At 43.7% G+C, this 18611-nt stretch overlaps 1 protein-coding gene across 2 annotated transcripts in view; it reads right to left on the reverse strand.

The window, feature by feature from the left end:
- Window positions 1–18611, reverse strand: part of RIN3 (Ras and Rab interactor 3) — an 84775-nt gene that overhangs the window by 59611 nt on the left and 6553 nt on the right. For both annotated transcript variants that reach the window (XM_081016939.1, XM_081016941.1), the window contains exon 2: window positions 1953–2142. In XM_081016939.1, the coding sequence (XP_080873065.1) occupies window positions 1953–2142 (190 nt within the window). The remainder of the gene's footprint in view (window positions 1–1952; window positions 2143–18611) is intronic.

The following is an 18611-nucleotide window of genomic DNA, read 5'->3' on the forward strand; positions in this document are numbered from 1 at the left end:
GAAGCTCCGATGCCGGGCGGTGGGGGGAACGCCTCCTCCCCCCGCCCGGCATCGGAACGAAGCTCCGATGCCGGGCGGGGGGGGGGGGAACGCCTCTTCCCCCCCGCCCGGCATCGGAACGAAGCTCCGATGCCGGGCGGCGGGGGGGAACGCCTCCTCCCCCCCCGCCCGGCATCGGAACAAAGCTCCGATGCCGGGCGGGGGGGGGGAATGCCTCCTCCCGCCGCCCGGCATCGGAACGAAGCTCCGATGCCGGGCGGGGGGCGGGGGAAGGAAGCTCCGATGCCGGGCGGGGGGGACACCTTCTCCCGCCGCCCGGCATCGGATGGCTTTCCTGAAGATTTGGGGTGGGAGGCTGGTTTTCCTTCCCACCGCCAACATTCAGAATGCTGTTCTGAATGTTGGCGGTGGGGAGGAAAAACCCTCCTCCCACGCAAGCCCCGGGAACAGAGGGAAAGCGCTGCGCCTTCCCCTCTGTTCCCGTACCTGTCCTGAAGGCTTGCGGTGGGGAGAAAAGCCCTTCTCCGCACCGCCAGCCTGGCAAGCGGTTTCCCTAGGAACGCATTTATTGATTTTCAATGCATTCCTATGGGAAACTGTGCATTGCAAGACGAAAAACTCGCAAGAAGAAAAAACTTGCGGAACGAATTAATTTCGTCTTGCGAGGCACCACTGTATGCTTTTTTTTTTAGAATGGACTCTGATTAGGAATGCTGTTAAGGGATGGGCCTGGGTTTTGGGGGCACTGGGTCCTGGATCTCCTCCCCATTTTCGTCACTGTTAAAACTAAAAAATGAACACACCCTTTACTTTTAGGACACCTCTGCCTGTGAGAGTCAGCCTATGCATCTTAAGTGATAAATTAACATATGCACATTTTATGTATGGGCCTCCCCTGGCTATGATGTCCTTTTCTGAAAACAGGAAACCAGACTATATACAAGGAAACAGGGAAAACTGTGGTCCCCCAGATGTTATTGGACCAGATCTCCCATCACTCCTGACCACTGGCATTCCTGGGTCAGGCTGATGAGAGTCAGAGTCCCACAGCATCTAGAGGGCCACAGGGCCAAAGTATCCCCACCCATGCTATACACAATACACCAGATAAGGCGCCACCTCTGATTTATATACAGTATTGGCATAATGGTACTAGCTGTCTTATTCTCAGCCTGTTTCCTAATGCCATAGAATCATAGAATTAGTCTTTCTTTCACTGCCTCTCCACACCAGAGTTGATGGTTTCAGTAGGACTCTGCCATATGTCCAGAATTTCTGACTGTCAAGTCCTGGAGCCAAACAACACCAGGTTGGATAGATGGCTATCATTTAAATACATTTCTCTGCTGCCAAAAAAGGCCACTAGACTATAATCAGAGCACAGGTGGGGGAGAAATTTGGATTTGTTTGCATTTTAATGGGAACCTACCTAATCAGCACTTCCTGAAACAATCCACAAATTGAAAAGTAGCTGTCCCTCTAAATTCCCACATTTCCAAATTTTGAGGTGCAGTTTTCCAAGAAGAAGAAGAAGAAGAAGAAGAAGAAGAAGAGTGTACAGAATGCATATATTAAGGGAAAGTACAAATAAAAATGAATGTGTTAGTGATAATAACTTGCTGAAATGCATTATAAACTTGCTAAAATGCACTATCCCACAATACGTCCGATAACAGTCTAAAATAGTGAAATCAGTGGGGAGAGGAAAAAAGCTGCAAAATACACCAAGAAAACAGAATCTTGTTTAGGGGCAGGAAATCTGTTGCCCTTCAGATGTTGTTGGATCCCAGATTCCATCACTCCTGTCCATTGGACATACTGGCTGGGGCTGATGGGAGTTGGAGTTCAACAACGTTTGGAGTATAGCACATTGGCTTCCCATGATCTAAGTCTGCATGTCATCTCCCTCAAGAACCACAAAACAGTATTCTTCAGAGAAAGTGTAGACATACCCCTACGGGCTCCTTGCAGAGTATTTGGACAGCTTTTTCCTGGCTGATGCTCAACTGAAGCCAAACCGGGCATGTCTTGATGAGCTTCTCAAGGACACTGATGCCTGGTGGGGGACAGCAATGTCTTGGGGTAATTGGCTTGCCCAGATGGTTCTCATCTTCCACTTCTTCACTGGTGTCTGTGACATGTCTGCAAGAAGACACAAGCAAATCCCCTGTGATGCGGCTGCAGCAACTTGACTGGGACAGAGAAGTGTGAATTGAAAGACCCTCAGAAAACACAGGGCAGAGCAGCTTATGTCAGATCCAACTAACCTGCTTCCCTTGATTACTGCGCTGAATGTGTTGGGAATCCTAAGAAGTTTGTGCAGCCATTCCTTGCCCTACAAGGACCCATCTCATCTATTTGGGTTTCTAGCATTTGATTTCCCTACTACTATGGCTACAAAAGAAGTTCCAGTAAATGCAACATGAAATGTCAAACAAGAACTAGTAACTCTTTTCCTTTATTATATGTAATATCAGCCTTGTTTGTAATACATCTTGTTTGTAAAACATCTGAAAGCAGACCTGTTTAGGAAAGCTTTTAATGTTTAATAGACTATTGTATTTTAATATTCTGTTGGAAGCTGCCCACAGTGACTGAGGAAACCCAGCCAACTGGGCAGGGTATAAATAATAAATAATAATAATAGTTATTATTATTATTATTATTATTATTATTATTATTATACTGTTTGGTTAATGTTTATTGATCATTACAGATGTTCCTAATACCAATTTAGGAAGCTTGATTATATATGTATCTATGTTTGTTTACTGTTTATATAACTGCATTAATATCGGATAAGATTCAGTATTATTCAACAGGAATTAAATATAATAGTTAAAGAATAACTGTCATATAATTAAATAACAATTAAATATATGATGGACTTTAATTATGGAAAAGATGCAGAATACCTTCACCCAGACAGGTGAACATCAATCAGACCTCTGTTTTATCATATTGAATTCCATTGGCTGAACTTTATTTTGCGCATGTACACACATGCACAAAACACATACATTTCAGCAATTTACTCTTCCACAAACAAAGCAATATTCTGAGAAGATGTCTCACTTTTAGAACACAGAGGGCAGGTTACAGCAGGCCAGGACTTAACCAATCTATTACTGAGTCCCTATAGAGGCTCTACGAAAATATCATTAACACTTTTAAAAATAAACATCCAGACTCTTTTCTGCCTACATTTAGATTTATTCACAGATGTGAGGAGCAGATGGAACAGAATTTGTGAAGAGTAACATTATAAGCTCCACCTTTGCATTGTTATTGCAAGAGAAATTGCGTGATGGCTCATGCAAGCACAGAATAGTAGAGCTCTGAGGCTTCGTCTACTTTTTTTTGTAGGAGGGAAGGTTTTTTTAAAAAAACAAACAAACAAGAAAAGCAGTGGGGTGAGAGGGCTGCTGGCCTGTTCCTCAGCGGCAAGCTCACATTTAAAACCCTGCAGGATGAAATTTGCAGTGGAGAAATGCTGGACAAGGCAAAGGGTGAACAACCTCCTCCATCTCTCTCTGCTTTTCCACCCAAAACCCTCATGGGTGGCTGGGCTCACAAGGCCCTGATAAGCTTACCAGGACTATATAAAAGTGCAGGCTCACAGAGAGGGTTGCTTTTGGCTACAGTTAGCAAGGCAACAGCTTAACCATGAGTCCTGGGTTCAGGTGACATACTAAACCAAACTTTGGCTTAGCTCAGCGTGATGCAGGGGCAAAACAAGGTCCAGAGAGAAGAGGCAAAGAGAAGCAAAGAGGCTGTAAGCTCCTCTCCAGGGACCCACACATTTGTGTGGTTCCTGGAAGTCATAGTTTACATTTCTGTGTCTGAGAACCAGGCCCATTTGTAGCCAGTCCTACAGTTATTATTAAGTTGTAGTCCAGGGAGTTCTGGTGCTCTGCAGTGTGCTTTCAAGTGGTCCCTAAGATGAAAATAATGGTGGAGGGGAAACTCTGTTAAAGGAAGGGCGATAACTCCATGGCAAGGCACGTGCTTTTCATGCTAAAGTTCCCAGGTTTAATTCCCAGCATCTCCTGGGAGGTTGGGGGAAAGTTCCTGCCTAAGATACTTCGGACCCTCTCCCAGTCAATGAAGACAGTATTCAGCCAGATCAGCCAGTGATCCAACTTGGTATAATCCAGTTTTGTATGCTGGGATGCTTTCTCCCAAGCAGAACATTAGGATAGTCCTGCTTCCCATGGAGGCCAACTGGCTGGATATGAGAAGAACAAAAGAAGGGCATGAAGATAAGAGCCCTCTGTGGTACTGTTGTGAGGAACTCACTGATAAATTAAACCAGGGAGTTACTAAAGGTTCAAAGGAAGGAGCATGCCAGTCTTGGCTTACCTCCTTCGATAATGAGCGATGCCACCTGAACTGAAGGACTTAGGGGCAGCCTTCTCATCCCATCCCAAGGTGCTTCCAGATGACATATTTATTGAGCAGCCATCCTGATTTGTTTGCAGAGAGATCTGATGACGTTGGCTTAATGAATTTTCATCCTGATATGTTTGAGAGGATGTGTGGCATCCCATGCTTCCCGGTACATTTCCCCATCACTTTCCTTATTGCAAAAATTCCAGTCCTATGGGGGATTGGGTTCCAATCAACAGAACAGGGTTTCCTAAACTTGGGTCTCCAGCTGACTACAATTCCCACCATCCCTGACCATTGGTCCCACTAGCTAGGGATGATGGGAGTTGTAGTCCAAAAACAGCTAGAGACTCAAGCTTGGGAAACCGTGCAATAGACAAAAGTGCAAATGTAAAGTTATAGGACATGAAGCAAAAACTGGAGCAAAAAACCACAATATATTATTTGGAATCATTTTTATTGTTAATTATTTAGGATCAGAGAGGTGACTGAGAACAGTTATTGAATTAATTCAGAGTATTCATAGGGAGGATAATTTTTATAATGATGTGGTTGCATTTCAAGGTAAGAGGATTAGGGATTTGAATGTGCATTTTAATTTTGTACAACCCTAATAGATTTAGAAGAGAAATACAATTGTACTCAGAGATGTTTTCCCAATTATAGATGGGGGGAGGGGGAGAAAAGAAACAAGGTCACTTTTTTAAAGCAAAGGTAGTCACACTGATCCATAAGGGAAGAAACAATGTCTACAGCTATCTAATTTTATTTATTTAACAAAATGTATATACCACTTGATTGTAAATAGAACTTCTAAACGGGGTATAAAAAATAAAATAACTATTAAAACAGTCAACAAAAAAAGTTAAAAACAGGTATTTTTTTTAAAGCAAAATATAATTTAAATCAACAAATGAGAACACATATCAGCTTCTAAATATCTGGACAGGCCTGCTTAAACAAAAATGGTTTTAGCAGGGGCCAAAAAACGTACAGCGAAGCTGCCTGCCTGCCAGGCTTCAGGGAATCCTATCCCTCCCACGGTGGCAGCCAAGAAGCAGATAAACAAGAAAAGTTCTTACCAAGTAGTTTATTCAATATTCACAGAGAGATATGAAGGAATGCAGTCTCTCTTAGATAATGGTGTTGCTCCAAGTAAAGTCCCATCCCCTCCATCTCTCCTATTCTATGTCATCCCTGCGCCGGCTGACCTGTGTTTTCTGCCTCTGAGCTTTCTGTTCTACTACTCTCAAGGCACACCTCGTCCTGTGAGGGGGTCAGGAATGCTTTCAAGAGACACTGAGTCTGTTAGCTGTCTCTCCCCTGGTGCTTCTTCTTCCTGTTGCTCTCTCAATATTTCCCAGCTTCTCCACTCTGCAGCCTCTGAACTATGACCTTCTGCAAACCACTGATCTAAATCTATACTGTCCTCCTCTTCTCAGGAAGGTTCAGGAAGGGGGGGGCAGCATTCCTCCTCAGTCCAGTCCCTGACACTGGCTAATGTCAATGGGCATGGAGTTCCAAAGTGTGTGTGCTGCCACACTGGGTCACTCTGGGCCAACCCATAAGCCACAAAAAGCCTGGCAAGCTTTTGAACTCTTCAGCAGATAAGATGTTGCACAAAGCAAGGTGTGGTGGGGAAAAATAAAACCAAAATAGGTAATAAAAGAAAGAGGTGAGTTCATTATGTGCTACACCTGAGCTGGAAACGCCAAGGATTGAACCTGGGACCTTCTGATACAAAAGATTGTAATTACTATTACTGTTATTATAATTTATTAGTCTCTAGACACACAAGGCAACCTACAGAATGTAAATGCATAAAGCATGGCATAAACTTAGAAAAAGAACAATGCATTACAATAAAAGCCATGGAATAATCTATAAAACAAAGTCGATAAAACTGTAGCAAAATACATACTTCACAGTTGAGTTATGCCCCTTAATAATAAAAAAGTTAATTTAGCAATACAGTACAGGAAGCAGTAGAGGACCATTTGAAAATGGACCAAATATTCCATTTTTGAAAAGCTCTTGAAAAGAGTCAGTTTTTTTTAATATATTTCTTTTAGGTGTGCACAGCAAAGCTGTTAATCTGGGCTTCCTCCCTTCGCCAATCAATCAAATTTTTTTAAATGTGCCTCTTTAAAAGTTTATTAGAAAAGCCACTCCTTGCTGCAAGGGAACAAAAGCCCACAACTGCTGCAAGCGGGAAGACAGTTTTACATCTAACTGATGTCCCCAGTGGATCTCTCCCCCCACCTCCCCGCCCCCAATCTGCTGAATGTCCAAGTCTTAAGTCATTTTGGTTAATGGAGCCAGTGGAAGCAACATTTGGCTCCAGCAATGCTCTCAGCAGGCAGAACATCGAGAGGCCGGGCTGTGAAAAAGCTTAATCAGCTATTTAATCTGACTCTGTGGCAAACACCACAGGTAGCTGCAGAAAGAAAGGAGAGGAGAAAAATAGGACAGCTTTTGAGCTCCCTTTTTCTCTGCCCTGTCACAGGATTTGTGTTGAGAAGCGGGTCATTTCTATTTTACTCTGTGTGCATCTAATGGCTTATATCTACACTGTGCTTTGAATAGCACCCCAGGCTGACAGCTCCAACCAGCCGGCAGGCAGCACTTTCTCCCTTGATCAAACAGGGGACAATGGGAGGTGGGAGCTTTGTTGGGTTTTTTATGATTGATTTCTGGGTAACACAGTCCTACAGCCAAGGCCATCTGTGGGGTGGAGGTGGGGGGAGACCAGCACTAATATAGGTTCCCTATATTCAATAATTTTCTTCCCTGAACTTTCAGCAGCGACTATCCAAGTCAGAGGCCCCTTTCTTTAAAGAATTACAATGGAAAAACCTATTGCTTTGTGAAAAGGAAAGCCATGCCCAGTGCAAATGCTACCACCTGGTGCTTAGGCCAATGAGTGCGAACAGACTGGAAGGACTGACAAACACTGGGACCACTTCTTGGCTCCCATTGCAGGAATGTTTCCCTGTCCCTACAGGTGATCAAGATCATGTTATCAGGTCATGAAATAGTCACTCTCTTGATCTTGCATCCTTCTAAGCATATTAACATTGCAGAATGTGTACCTGTTGCATTGCAAATGTTCTTTCAGTTCCATTGTTTAGGATTCCCATTCCCTCTTACCCATGTGTGTGTATACACACAATTATTCTCACATGTGTGGGGGGAGAGTGTGATTGCATCCACCAGTTATGTTCCCTTGGTGCCAATGCACCAGTCACCAGCTACACATTCAGAATTAATGTGAAGGCGACCTATGTGAGGACAGACTGTGTGGATACTGCCATTATACAGGTTAGTCAGCAGGGGGCACTAGACTTAGTTGTACCTAGGTAGGGCCAGGCATTTCCTGCTGCTGTTATGTTCCTGTTTAAGAGAAATAACAAAGTATGTGCAAGACTGGCTGTAATATCACCAATTAAATGAGGTATTTAAAGGAGATGAAAAGAAAGGATTCAGTTACACTTCATCCAGATTCCAAAGAGAAATGATAGATGATAATACTAAATTGTTTAAGAAAACGTATAACTTATTATCAGAGTGGGAAACCAAAGACGAAGAGGTTAAATGTGCAATGATTAAGTGGGCGCAAGATTTAGGACATAACATACAAATGGAAGACTGGGAAAAATTATGGAAAGTGAACCTAAAATTTACTGATTGTATAATGCTGAAAGAGAATTATATGAAAATGATGTAGCGATGGTATATCACGCCTATAAAAATGGCAAAAATGTACAGAACGGGTTCTAACAAATGATGGAAATGTAAAGAAAAAGAAGTTACATTTTTTTTCATATGAGGTGGAACTGTAAACTAATTTTAAAAATTTGGGAAATGATTTATAATGAAATTAAATGAATGTTTAAAATGACCTTTGTTAAAAGACCAGAAGCCTTTTTGTTAGGCATTATAGGTCAAGACTTGCCAAAGGAACAGAAGAAGTTATTTATGTACGCCACAATGGTGGCTAGGATATTACTAGCCCAGAAATGGAAAGACGACATGATAGCAACTAAAGAAGAATGGCAAGAGAAACTGACGGACTATGTGGAAATGGCGAAACTAACAGGAAGAATTAGACAAAAAGACAATAGAGACTTTAAAAAGGATTGGGAATCATTTATGTTGTACTTACAGAAATATTGTAAAGAAGTGGACTCACTAGCAGGGTTTGATTAAACTCTTACAACTAACAAAACAATATGGATACTAAAATGTATTAACGAAGAAATAATAAAAAGTAAGAGGTAATTTGAAAATAATGACAATATAAAAATGACAAGATCAGAATAATATTCAAAACTTAAGAAAGCTTTATTGAGATATAATAAAACAAGCAGGAGAAGTTAAAATATATTAAACTAGAAAACGGGGTTGAGAGAAGTAGTGGGGAGGGGGAGGGGGGAATTGGGGAACTGTATTTTTCTTTTTTGTTGAGATAATGTTATTGTGATGAACAAGAAAATTGTAAAATTTAATAAAAATTATTTTTTTTTAAAAAAAGAGAAATAATAAAGTTATCTAATAACTCTATGATCATATTGTTGTAACTTTACATGAAGCAGCAACCACCAGCTGTTTCAGATGTCTTGTGCAGACCATATTTTTGCCCAGGCTTTCCCTGACCTATAATCTTGGAACCTGTCTTCATTTATCTGAAATCCCTGAATTCTTGTTTTAAAGGCTTTAATATTGTTGCTTTACTGGTTTTACGCTGTTGTTGTTTTCATGTTAATGATATTTTTACACACACACACACACACACACACACACACACACATATATAGTACAGTGCTTAGAAAAAATCAAAAACATTTAGTGAATTATAAATGCTTTTAAATAAATAAATAACTGGTGTGTCCTGGGACCTATAAATAAATGACTTCCTAACTAGTGTGTCCTTTAAGACTTCTGTGACATAGGCATACATACACAGGACCCCTTCACATTAATGCTGAACATGCAATATCAGAGTGTGGCCAGTGGATGGGATCTCACCAGTGGGGGCCCATTAGAATAAATGGGGCATTGCCTTACCAGCCTCAATCTGTCCCACCTGCATGTCCCAGGGGTTGGCCCTTCCTCCTTTTGCCCCTGGTAAATCTCAGCAAGGAGGAGGATGGAGGACAAAACCTACCTTTGGGTACCCTGCATCCTGCCCCACCAGTCCCGGTGGGCACCAGACACCATTCAATCACTGTTGAGAATGCCTGTACAGTGGTACCTCAGGTTAAGTACTTAATTCGTTCCGGAGGTCAGTACTTAACCTGAAACTGTTCTTAACCTGAAGCACCACTTTAGCTAATGGGGCCTCCTGCTGCCGCCACGCCGCCGGAGCACGATTTTTCTTCTCATCCTGAAGCAAAGTTCTTAAACTGAAGCACTATTTCTGGGTTAGCAGAGTTTGTAACCTGAAGTGTATGTAACCTGAAGCGTATGTAACCTGAGGTACCACTGTATGTATATTGCTAAGGGTTTAACATTGGAAAATTCCATTGGAGTGAACTAAGCTAGAAAAAGCTCTTCGAGCTTCTAAATGAGCTGATAATTACTGGTAACTGTTGATGTTCTCTGCTAGCTTACACGTGAGTGTTTAACCTTAGTACATGTGACTAAGGTATTTCATTGCAAATCTCCATTTTGAAGGGAGTTGGCTTTGCTTCCATTACCAGGGATAGTCAGAAAAGGATTTGTAAATGATGCCTCTCCAGAAGCTGCATAGCCTCAGGCTTGATACAGACTATGGGGGAGACAGAGCTTTGATTTCAGCTCTAATTGTAATTAAGTTATATATTTAAGAAGAAGAACCTATGCTTCAATACACATACGCTTTGTACTTCTTTCTGGATGTATCATTGGTGCTTTTGTACTTGTTTTGAAGAAATTCTGGTTAGAAAAGCTTTGAATCATAATTATGGGTCTGGACAATTTTTATTCCAAAAGGACTCAGCTTTTATGCATACAATTGCTTCATGCTGCGAATTATTAATATCTAAAATAATCACACACACCCCTCCCCTGCTAACTGAACACATGAGACAGGTTGTCTTGCCTATCTGCCACTTCACACTTCTGCTAGAAATTTGGCCAATGGGAAGTTACAGCAGCTGCTTAAGAACAGAGCATAATGGTTGCCTTGGATGGCTAGACCCCAGCACACCAATAGTCCCACTTGCAACCATCATCACAAATGCTCAAATTTTGGCTACAAGTCTACCTGGAGAACTACCATATTCCCTAACCACCAAAGAGCCGCTTCCCGGCTATTGATGGGCTAAGCTTATGTAGTGTTCTGCAAAGCAGCCTGACTTGAGAAGAGTAACTGGGGATATGGCTTAATTAATGGCACAGTAATTACATCAAAGCACTGTACTTTATTTGACATGAGTTACGAGACAGCTCAGCTGGAGGCGAGAATAAATGGCATGATAATTTGCCTTTGGGGTCTTGTGGGTATCAGTGCAATTAGTCACGCCACTGCCAAACCATATTTCCTTAGGAATAAGCAGCCAAATTACATGCTGGTTTACAACCTTTTATAACCTTGCTCGATCCAAGAGACTGCTGTGTGCTGTGAACCAGGAAGGATAAGCCCCTCTCCTCCTCCTCCCTAGAACAAAGGAGGGGGTTTTCATTCAGGAGCAGATTAACACACACTTACGCATGGCTGAAATGGCTGAAGGGGTTCCTCAAGCTGGCCTTGCTTATAGAATGATATAATCAAAGGAACCCCTGCCTGAGGTTGCTATCCTTGTAAAAAATAACGATGGGGTAGAATTCAGTGCAGGGCTAAGTGGGGTAGGTGAGCACAGAATGAAGTCTGCGATGGACATGCTTGAGTGACAGCTGTTATCAGTGGGGGGGAAAAACATTTGGATTGATTCCACCATCCAGTCATACCACTGGTTTTTTTCCGGCCAGGAAGGAGTTGCTGCTGTTGTAGTTTTGTTGCTTTTTTCTCAAACGTGGCTCAAAGCAACTTCCAGAAACAAAAAGAAAAATAAGCATAAGGACAAAAGTAAAACAAACCCAAACCCTAAAATGTTGATCAGTAACATGTACAAAAAGGCAGATCCAACTCGGACTACCCCACTAAAAAGGAGAGGTCACAAACATACTTTACCCTCCAGATTAAGGTCCAAAGGCCCGAATGATTAAAAATGCTTTTACCTGGCACATGAAGCAGTTAATAATGGTGCCAGGTGTGCCCCCCTGGGGAAACATTCCACAAATGGGGAGCCACCACTGAGAAGGTTTGTTCTTATGCCATCACCCTCTGCACCTCTGTTAGAGGGAGAATATGAAGAAGGACCTCAGATGCCAAACCAGGTTGTTCATATGGGGAGAGGTGATCCTTGAGTGACTGGTAGTCCTGAGATGCACAATACTTTACAGGTCAAAATCAGCAATTTGAATTGAGCCTGGAAACTAATTTGTAGCCGATGCCGTTGTGCCAGGGTTGGTGTGATATGTTCAGACCATCTTGCCCTAGTCAGCAAATGCGCCACTGAAATTTGCACCAACTCTGAACCATCTTCAAAGGCAGCCTTGTGTTTAATGCCAAGGCTGGAGCATCCTGTTATTTGTGTTGTGCAGCAGCACCCCTGAAGCACTGAAAGCAGCTTCCAATGAGATCTAGCAATATCCTGTGTGTTCTGTGAGATCTCACGAGATTTTGGCAAGATCTCACTGGAAACGAGTGCCACTGCCAGCACTGCTTCTCTGGGCTTCTGCCACTTGACCAGTGGGCTAGACCTGTTTTAACGCACTGCAGTACAGTGGTACCTCGGGTTAAGAACTTCATTTGTCCTGGAGGTCCGTTCTTAACCTGAAACTGTTCTTAACCACTTTACCACTTTAGCTAATGGGGCCTCCCGCTGCCCCCGCACCGCCAGAGCACAATGTCTGTTCTCATCCTGAAGCAAAGTTCTTAACCCGAGGTACTATTTCTGGGTTAGCGGAGTCTGTAACCTGAAGCATCTGTAACGTGAAGCGTCTGTGACCCGAGGTACCACTGTAATCTAAAGAGCTGATTTGTCCTCCAGACCTGACTTGCTCTTTGGTTCCCACTCCTGGCTTGCCCTTTGGTCCTGCTTGGCTGATTAGTTCTTCTAGCCACTGACTTGTCTCATGATTCTCAGCTTGTGACTCACCTCCGTTCACAGCCGATCCCTAACAGTGGGAAGTGAGGCAACTATGGCTCCTCCTACTCATGCCTTACTACTTATTTCCCCCCTGAGGAATGAGTGGGGTAGTCCCTGAGAATCTTTGCAAAGGAGGTGATATTTGCAAATAAGGTGATATTTATTTTCAGTTCCCTGTTGCCTGTGTCACCACCCTGTTCCCTGTTTCTGCTGGAAACAAAAAGCTCAGTGCAGACTGTGAAAAGCCCCTGAAGTACAGAGAGGGGAGGGAAGTGGGTTCTCATCAATACAATTCAAAAGCTACACTCTATAGAGCAGCTTTTGCCAACCAGGTGCCATCCAAATCTTTTGAACTACAACTCCCATCAGCTGCAGCATGCTGACAGAGAGAGAAGAGAGAGTTGTGTAAAGAGGTGTTTGGAAAAGAAGAGAAAGTCAAATTTTATTCTATCTTTTGCTGGAATTACTAATGTCACAATATCAAATGGCTGAAATTCTGAAAATGCATCTTGATTTGAAACGGGGATGCTATTATGAGGTCAGCATACCGTGAAGAAAATAATACTTTAGAGGTGAGATTTTGCAGCATCTGTTTAAAGCCAGGCCACGGTTGGTGGCTGTGCAGTGATTGCCAATCTGTGTGCCTCTGAGATGGCAAAAGGCATCAGCTGTCACAAGCAACTCATGTAAGAAAGAGAATGACAGATTAACCTTCAGAATGAAAACGCTGAGTGCCTGGGCAGGCATAATTTAGGGCAGGCTAGTTTGTGCCAAAAGCGCATGTGTCAGAACAATATTTCTGATAGACGTAATACCCTCTCGTGAAGGCTTATTGATCTGAGCAAGAGGTAACACCTCATGGGGCCAAACTTACTGCTCTTTTAGAATTAGGTGGAGACTGCTAGAAATTGCATAGAGTTTTGAAGTAAACACATGGTTGCTAAATGGGCAGGCAAGGAGGGTAGTTTTGCATTAGTAGCCAATACAATACTAGGCCAGGTAGGGGAGGGATTACCTGCCCACACAATAGAGGGAGGATCTTACCTGGGAATCCTCACTTGGCTCTAGATTGCCAGCTGGAGGGGCCTAATTGTACTACAGTGCAACCAAATCAGGAGCAACAAAGACTACTGTACTCTGATCTATTCTGATTGGCAGTAGCTCTCCACTGTCTCAGGAAGAGGGCTTTTTCATGACCTGGTACAGCATGGAGATGCCAAGAATCAGATCTGGGACCTTCTGCATACAGTTCATATGTTTTGCTGCTGGGCCTGAAGACAGGCAGTCAGGTCATGTATCTGCAGCAGTAACCAGAGGAAGAATGACAGCTGGGAGGAACACAGAATAAATGCCATGGTGCACCTGTAGCAGCAAAACCAGATGCCTTCATCTGCCCCAGCTGCAACAAAATATCTCTTTCCTGTATCAGTCACTGCAGCCACAGCAGGTGCTATAACTCTCCAACAGTCTGACTTCACCCCCAAAGGCGCACTCTTCCATTATCTCCTGAGACAGGCGGATGCCAACAACGGCTGAGCGATGGTCCCTGAATTCACTGGAGGGTTTTTGAAAAAGTACTTTCCATTGTGCATTATGACAAAGGGCTTTTAGTATGTTGCTTGTCCCTAAGTAGAATGGGATGTGCGACTCGTCCTCCTCCTTCTAACTCAACCTCCACAAACCTGGTGCCTTCCAAATATTTTGTACCACAACTCCCATCAGCCCCAGCCAGCAAAGCTGTTCTGAAGTCTATGAGATGTGTTTCCACCTCCAAGGCCTGAAGCAGATGTAAACATTAAATAAGGGTCCAGGCATCGGGAGAGGGCCACAGGATCACATATTCCACCTCTCACATACATCTTTCTCTGGTTTCCCTCCAAAACTTGGAGCTAGCACTACTCCCATTGACTTAAAGGAGCTGAAAGCAGAAGTTTCCAAACCCCTGGTCCATGGACCACAGGCTTCATTTAGGTGTTCTGCCTATGGATTTGTGATTGGAGATGGCATATCCATCACATTGAATATGCATGTTGATTTTTAATTTTTGTATTACTTCTTCTATTTCTTTTGTATTAGATTTTTTTCCTGTTACAATTTGAATTCTAAAGAATTACAATAACTATGGTTGGCATCCGTCTGTCTCGGGAGACAATGCACCTTTGGGGGCGAAGTCAAGCTGTTGGAAGGTTTTAGCTCCTGCTGTGGCTATAGAAACTGATGCAGGAGAGACATGTTTTGTGGCAGCTGGGGCAGATGAAGGCTTCTACAACAGGCAGGAAATAAATCATTACATGGTCTGCCAAGACCCTCAGCAATTTTCAAATGGTTCATGGTGTGTGTGTGGGGGGGGGGGGTGTTTGGGAGCCACTGGCTTAAGGCATGCTGGGTCATAGAATCATAAGAAGAAGAAGAGTTTGGATTTGATATCCCTCTTTATCACTACCCTAAGGAGTCTCAAAGCGGCTAACATTCTCCTTTCCCTTCCTCCCCCACAACAAACACTCTGTGAGGTAAGTGGGGCTGAGAGACTTCAAAGAAGTGTGACTAGCCCAAGGCCACCCAGCAGCTGCATGTGGAGGAGCGGAGACGCGAACCCACTTCCCCAGATTACAAGTCCACCGCTCTTAACCACTACACCACACTGGCTCTCATAGAATTGTAGAGTTGGAAGGGACCATGAGGGTCATCTAAGTCCAACCCCCTGCAAAGCAGGAATTTTTTGTTCAACATGGGGCTCTATCCTACGATCCTGGAATTAAGAGTCTCACGCTCTACCAACTGAGCTGTCATGTCACCTATCTGAAGTAATTGCAAACTGCTACTTCAAGGGGTTGCCTCCGTCATAGCTCTTTGCATTTTTATTTCCAAATCATCATAGGCTGCCTGAAGCAAAGAGAAATCTATATATTTCAACAAACTCTTGTAAAGCATTGCTCACATTGGACACATGTTTTTGGACAACTGCCTGAGTATTATCCCTTGTGACAATGAGCGATCAGCACTTCATTAAACAGAGATAAATGCTGCTTCTCACTAAGTACAGGCAGCACGAGAGAATGAGTAAAGCAGGTGGGTGAGAAGGATCCTCCCACCACCATCAAATGTAGCGCAAAAGGGGAAATCCACACATATAAGTTCCTCTCCGGGCAAAGTAGGCGAGTGTCCCACAGGAGAAGTGCATGGAGCAAACTGCAGTTTACCACTTGCAAGGCTCTATAAACTGTACTTGCAGCACATTGCTACTATATGAGCAGTTTCTAGGCAATTTGTATAGCAATGACCCCTCCCCAGGCAACTTCCCATCTGTTAAGTCAATGCGATGTGGTGAGCAGTTTCTGTTTTCCTTTAGAGAGGGCTTTGGAAGAGTCATCTCCAAAGAATGTGTCCCTCGCACTCAAGGAAAACAGAAACTGCTCACCACATTGCACTGGCTTAACAGATGGGAAATTGTTTGGATTTATTGCCAAACTGGTGGTGCGTGAGGCTGGGCCAGGTCCCAGATTCTGAGTTAGCGAAATGGGTGTGGTGGTGTGATGCTGCTGAAAACAGCACAATGCTTATCCCAGGAAGAGAGGGCAGTGGTGGCCTTGAGATTGGGCCGTATTTAAGGGAAGAGTACACAGTTAATTCACTGTGACAGAGTCTCCAACGTATCAGGTAGCCAATACTAGCTGCCCAGGGTGGCTGTGGCAATCCAGTCAGATGGGTGGGGTACAAATAAATTATTATTATTATTATTATTATTATTATTATTTGGCAAGGAGATGTTTCAGCACCTTCCTGCCTATGGACCAGAAACTCAAAAAGTTTGCTTTTCATCTCCTTTCCTGCTCTGCCGGCGAATACTTCTAATTGCATGTGTATGGACAGATGAGCTCCCAGTTACTCCCAGTAAACGATGTTTACCTTCCCGCCAGAGCAGTACCTATTTATCTACTTGCACTTTGATGTGCTTTTGAACTGCTAGGTTGGCAGGAGCAGGGACCGAGCAACGGGAGCTCACCCCGTCGCGGGGATTCGAACCACTGACCTTCTGATCGGCAAGTCCTAGGCTCTGTGGTTTAACCCACAGTGCCACCCACGTCCCTCAGCCAACTGTACAAAGGTTAAAATTTGCATTAGGGTGTTGTTGTCGTTGACTCACTTTTGTATCTGGCTCCATTCACCATTAGTATATGGCCCTTGGAAGGTTTCCCAGAATGGAATGTGGCCCTCAGGCTTAAGAAGTTTCCTTACCCCTGCATTAGATTATTTTCCCGAGTCCACCTACGACTCATTACTTCCCCGGCTGCATTTGTCCTGGCAAGCAGGTTGCTCCAGATTGCTGACCGCCCAGATTTTGCCCTATCTCTGCTAAGAGATACACTAAAGCTGCCAATCTGAGCTGAAGATGGTATGACAAAGGGAGCCAGGAGCCTGGTGTGCACACTCATCCCACTATTGTCTCCCCTTACAGATTTTGTAGTTCTTTTGAAACCCAGGGAAGGTCTTTGATCATAGGTGAACATGGGACAAAATAAACCAGGCTGCTGCCACCTTCAGCTCTCTGCAAATGCATCTTATCGACTCAAAGGATGAGTGCAAACACTGAACCAAACATCATTACTTATCATGCCTCCGAATTTAACACAAGGAGCTTGCAGTCTGTACAGAAGCTGGACAAAGGAAGTGTGCTTGCGGCTGTGGCAGCAGTGGCTGATGAACGCTGAATGCTAGTTACTGTACCTAGAATTCAGGCCAGACACTGTGTTTGACCACAACAACTTCCCTTCCTCTTATGACAGCTATGTAGAAACCACATGCAATGGAAACAAGCTAGCAAAATGTGCTTGCTTTGAAACGCCTTTGTACTTGACTGGCCTGGTTCGCATCTAGCTTGCAACAGAGTGAATCTATTATCTCTCATATTATAAATGGCAATATGTTCCAGACAGAGAAATTCATGGGAGATAAGGTAGTCAGAGGGCGCTGTTCATGATGGAGGCAGTGTGCCTCTGAATACCAGTTGCTGCAAACCAGAGGTGGAGAGAGAGCTGTTGTGCTCAGGTCCAGTTGTGTGTCTCTGGTTTCATTGGACTGGTCATGTTGTGCGGATGCCTGACTATCATCTTCCAAAGCAACTATTCTATTCCAAACATAAAAATGGTAAGCATAATACTGGTGATCAACAAAAGAGGTTCAAAGACTCTCTCAAGGCAAATCTAAAAAAACACAGACAACTGGGAAACACTGGCCTGCAGGTGCTCCAATTGGAGAACAGCCTTTACCAGTGGTGCCGTGGGCTTTGAAGATGCACGAACTCAGGAGGCAAGGGAGAAACGCATTAAGAGGAAGGCACGCTAGGCAAACCCTCACCGTGATCAACTCCCGCTTGGAAACCTATCTCTCCACTATGGAAGGTTGTGTGGATCCAGAAATGGCCTCCACAGTCACTTACGGACTCACTTTTGAAACAGTGTTTATGGAAGACAATCTTATTTGGCTACGAGTGATCGCCAAAGAAGAAGAAGAAGGTCATTGTGAGAACAAGATGCTGGACTAGACGGGCCTCTGGTTTGTTCCAGCGGGGCTCGTTTTACATTATTATGTTGAATTCATGCACAAAACCTTTGGCTGAACCAAGATTTATTGAACTAGAATCCTTCATCTTAACAGGGATGTAACATGTCGTGGAAACATGGGACACTGCCAACTCAGACCACTGGCTATGAAGCAGCTAAGTAACTGACTGGCAGTGGCTTTATAGGATTTCAGACAGGAGTCTTTTGCCAGCCTACCGAGTGATGCCAGGAATCAAACCTGGTACATTCTGCATACAATGTATGTGCTCTACCATTGTGTTACAAACCCATCATTTGAAACCAGGCTTTAGCTTAGAAAGGGGAACCAGTTTTCCATGCTGATGCTCTGATGTTATTCTTCCAAGGTTGGTGTTTATCAAACTATGCCCCATGGTGGAAGTGAGTTGCCTATCATACAGTCTTGAGAGCGTTGGATCTAGACCAAGGACATCCTGCTTCTTTTGACTTGAGCACCATCTTTTCACAG

The sequence above is a fragment of the Podarcis pityusensis genome (assembly GCF_964106645.2).
Source record: "Podarcis pityusensis genome assembly, chromosome: 1".
NCBI classification, from domain to species: Eukaryota; Metazoa; Chordata; class Lepidosauria; order Squamata; family Lacertidae; genus Podarcis; species Podarcis pityusensis.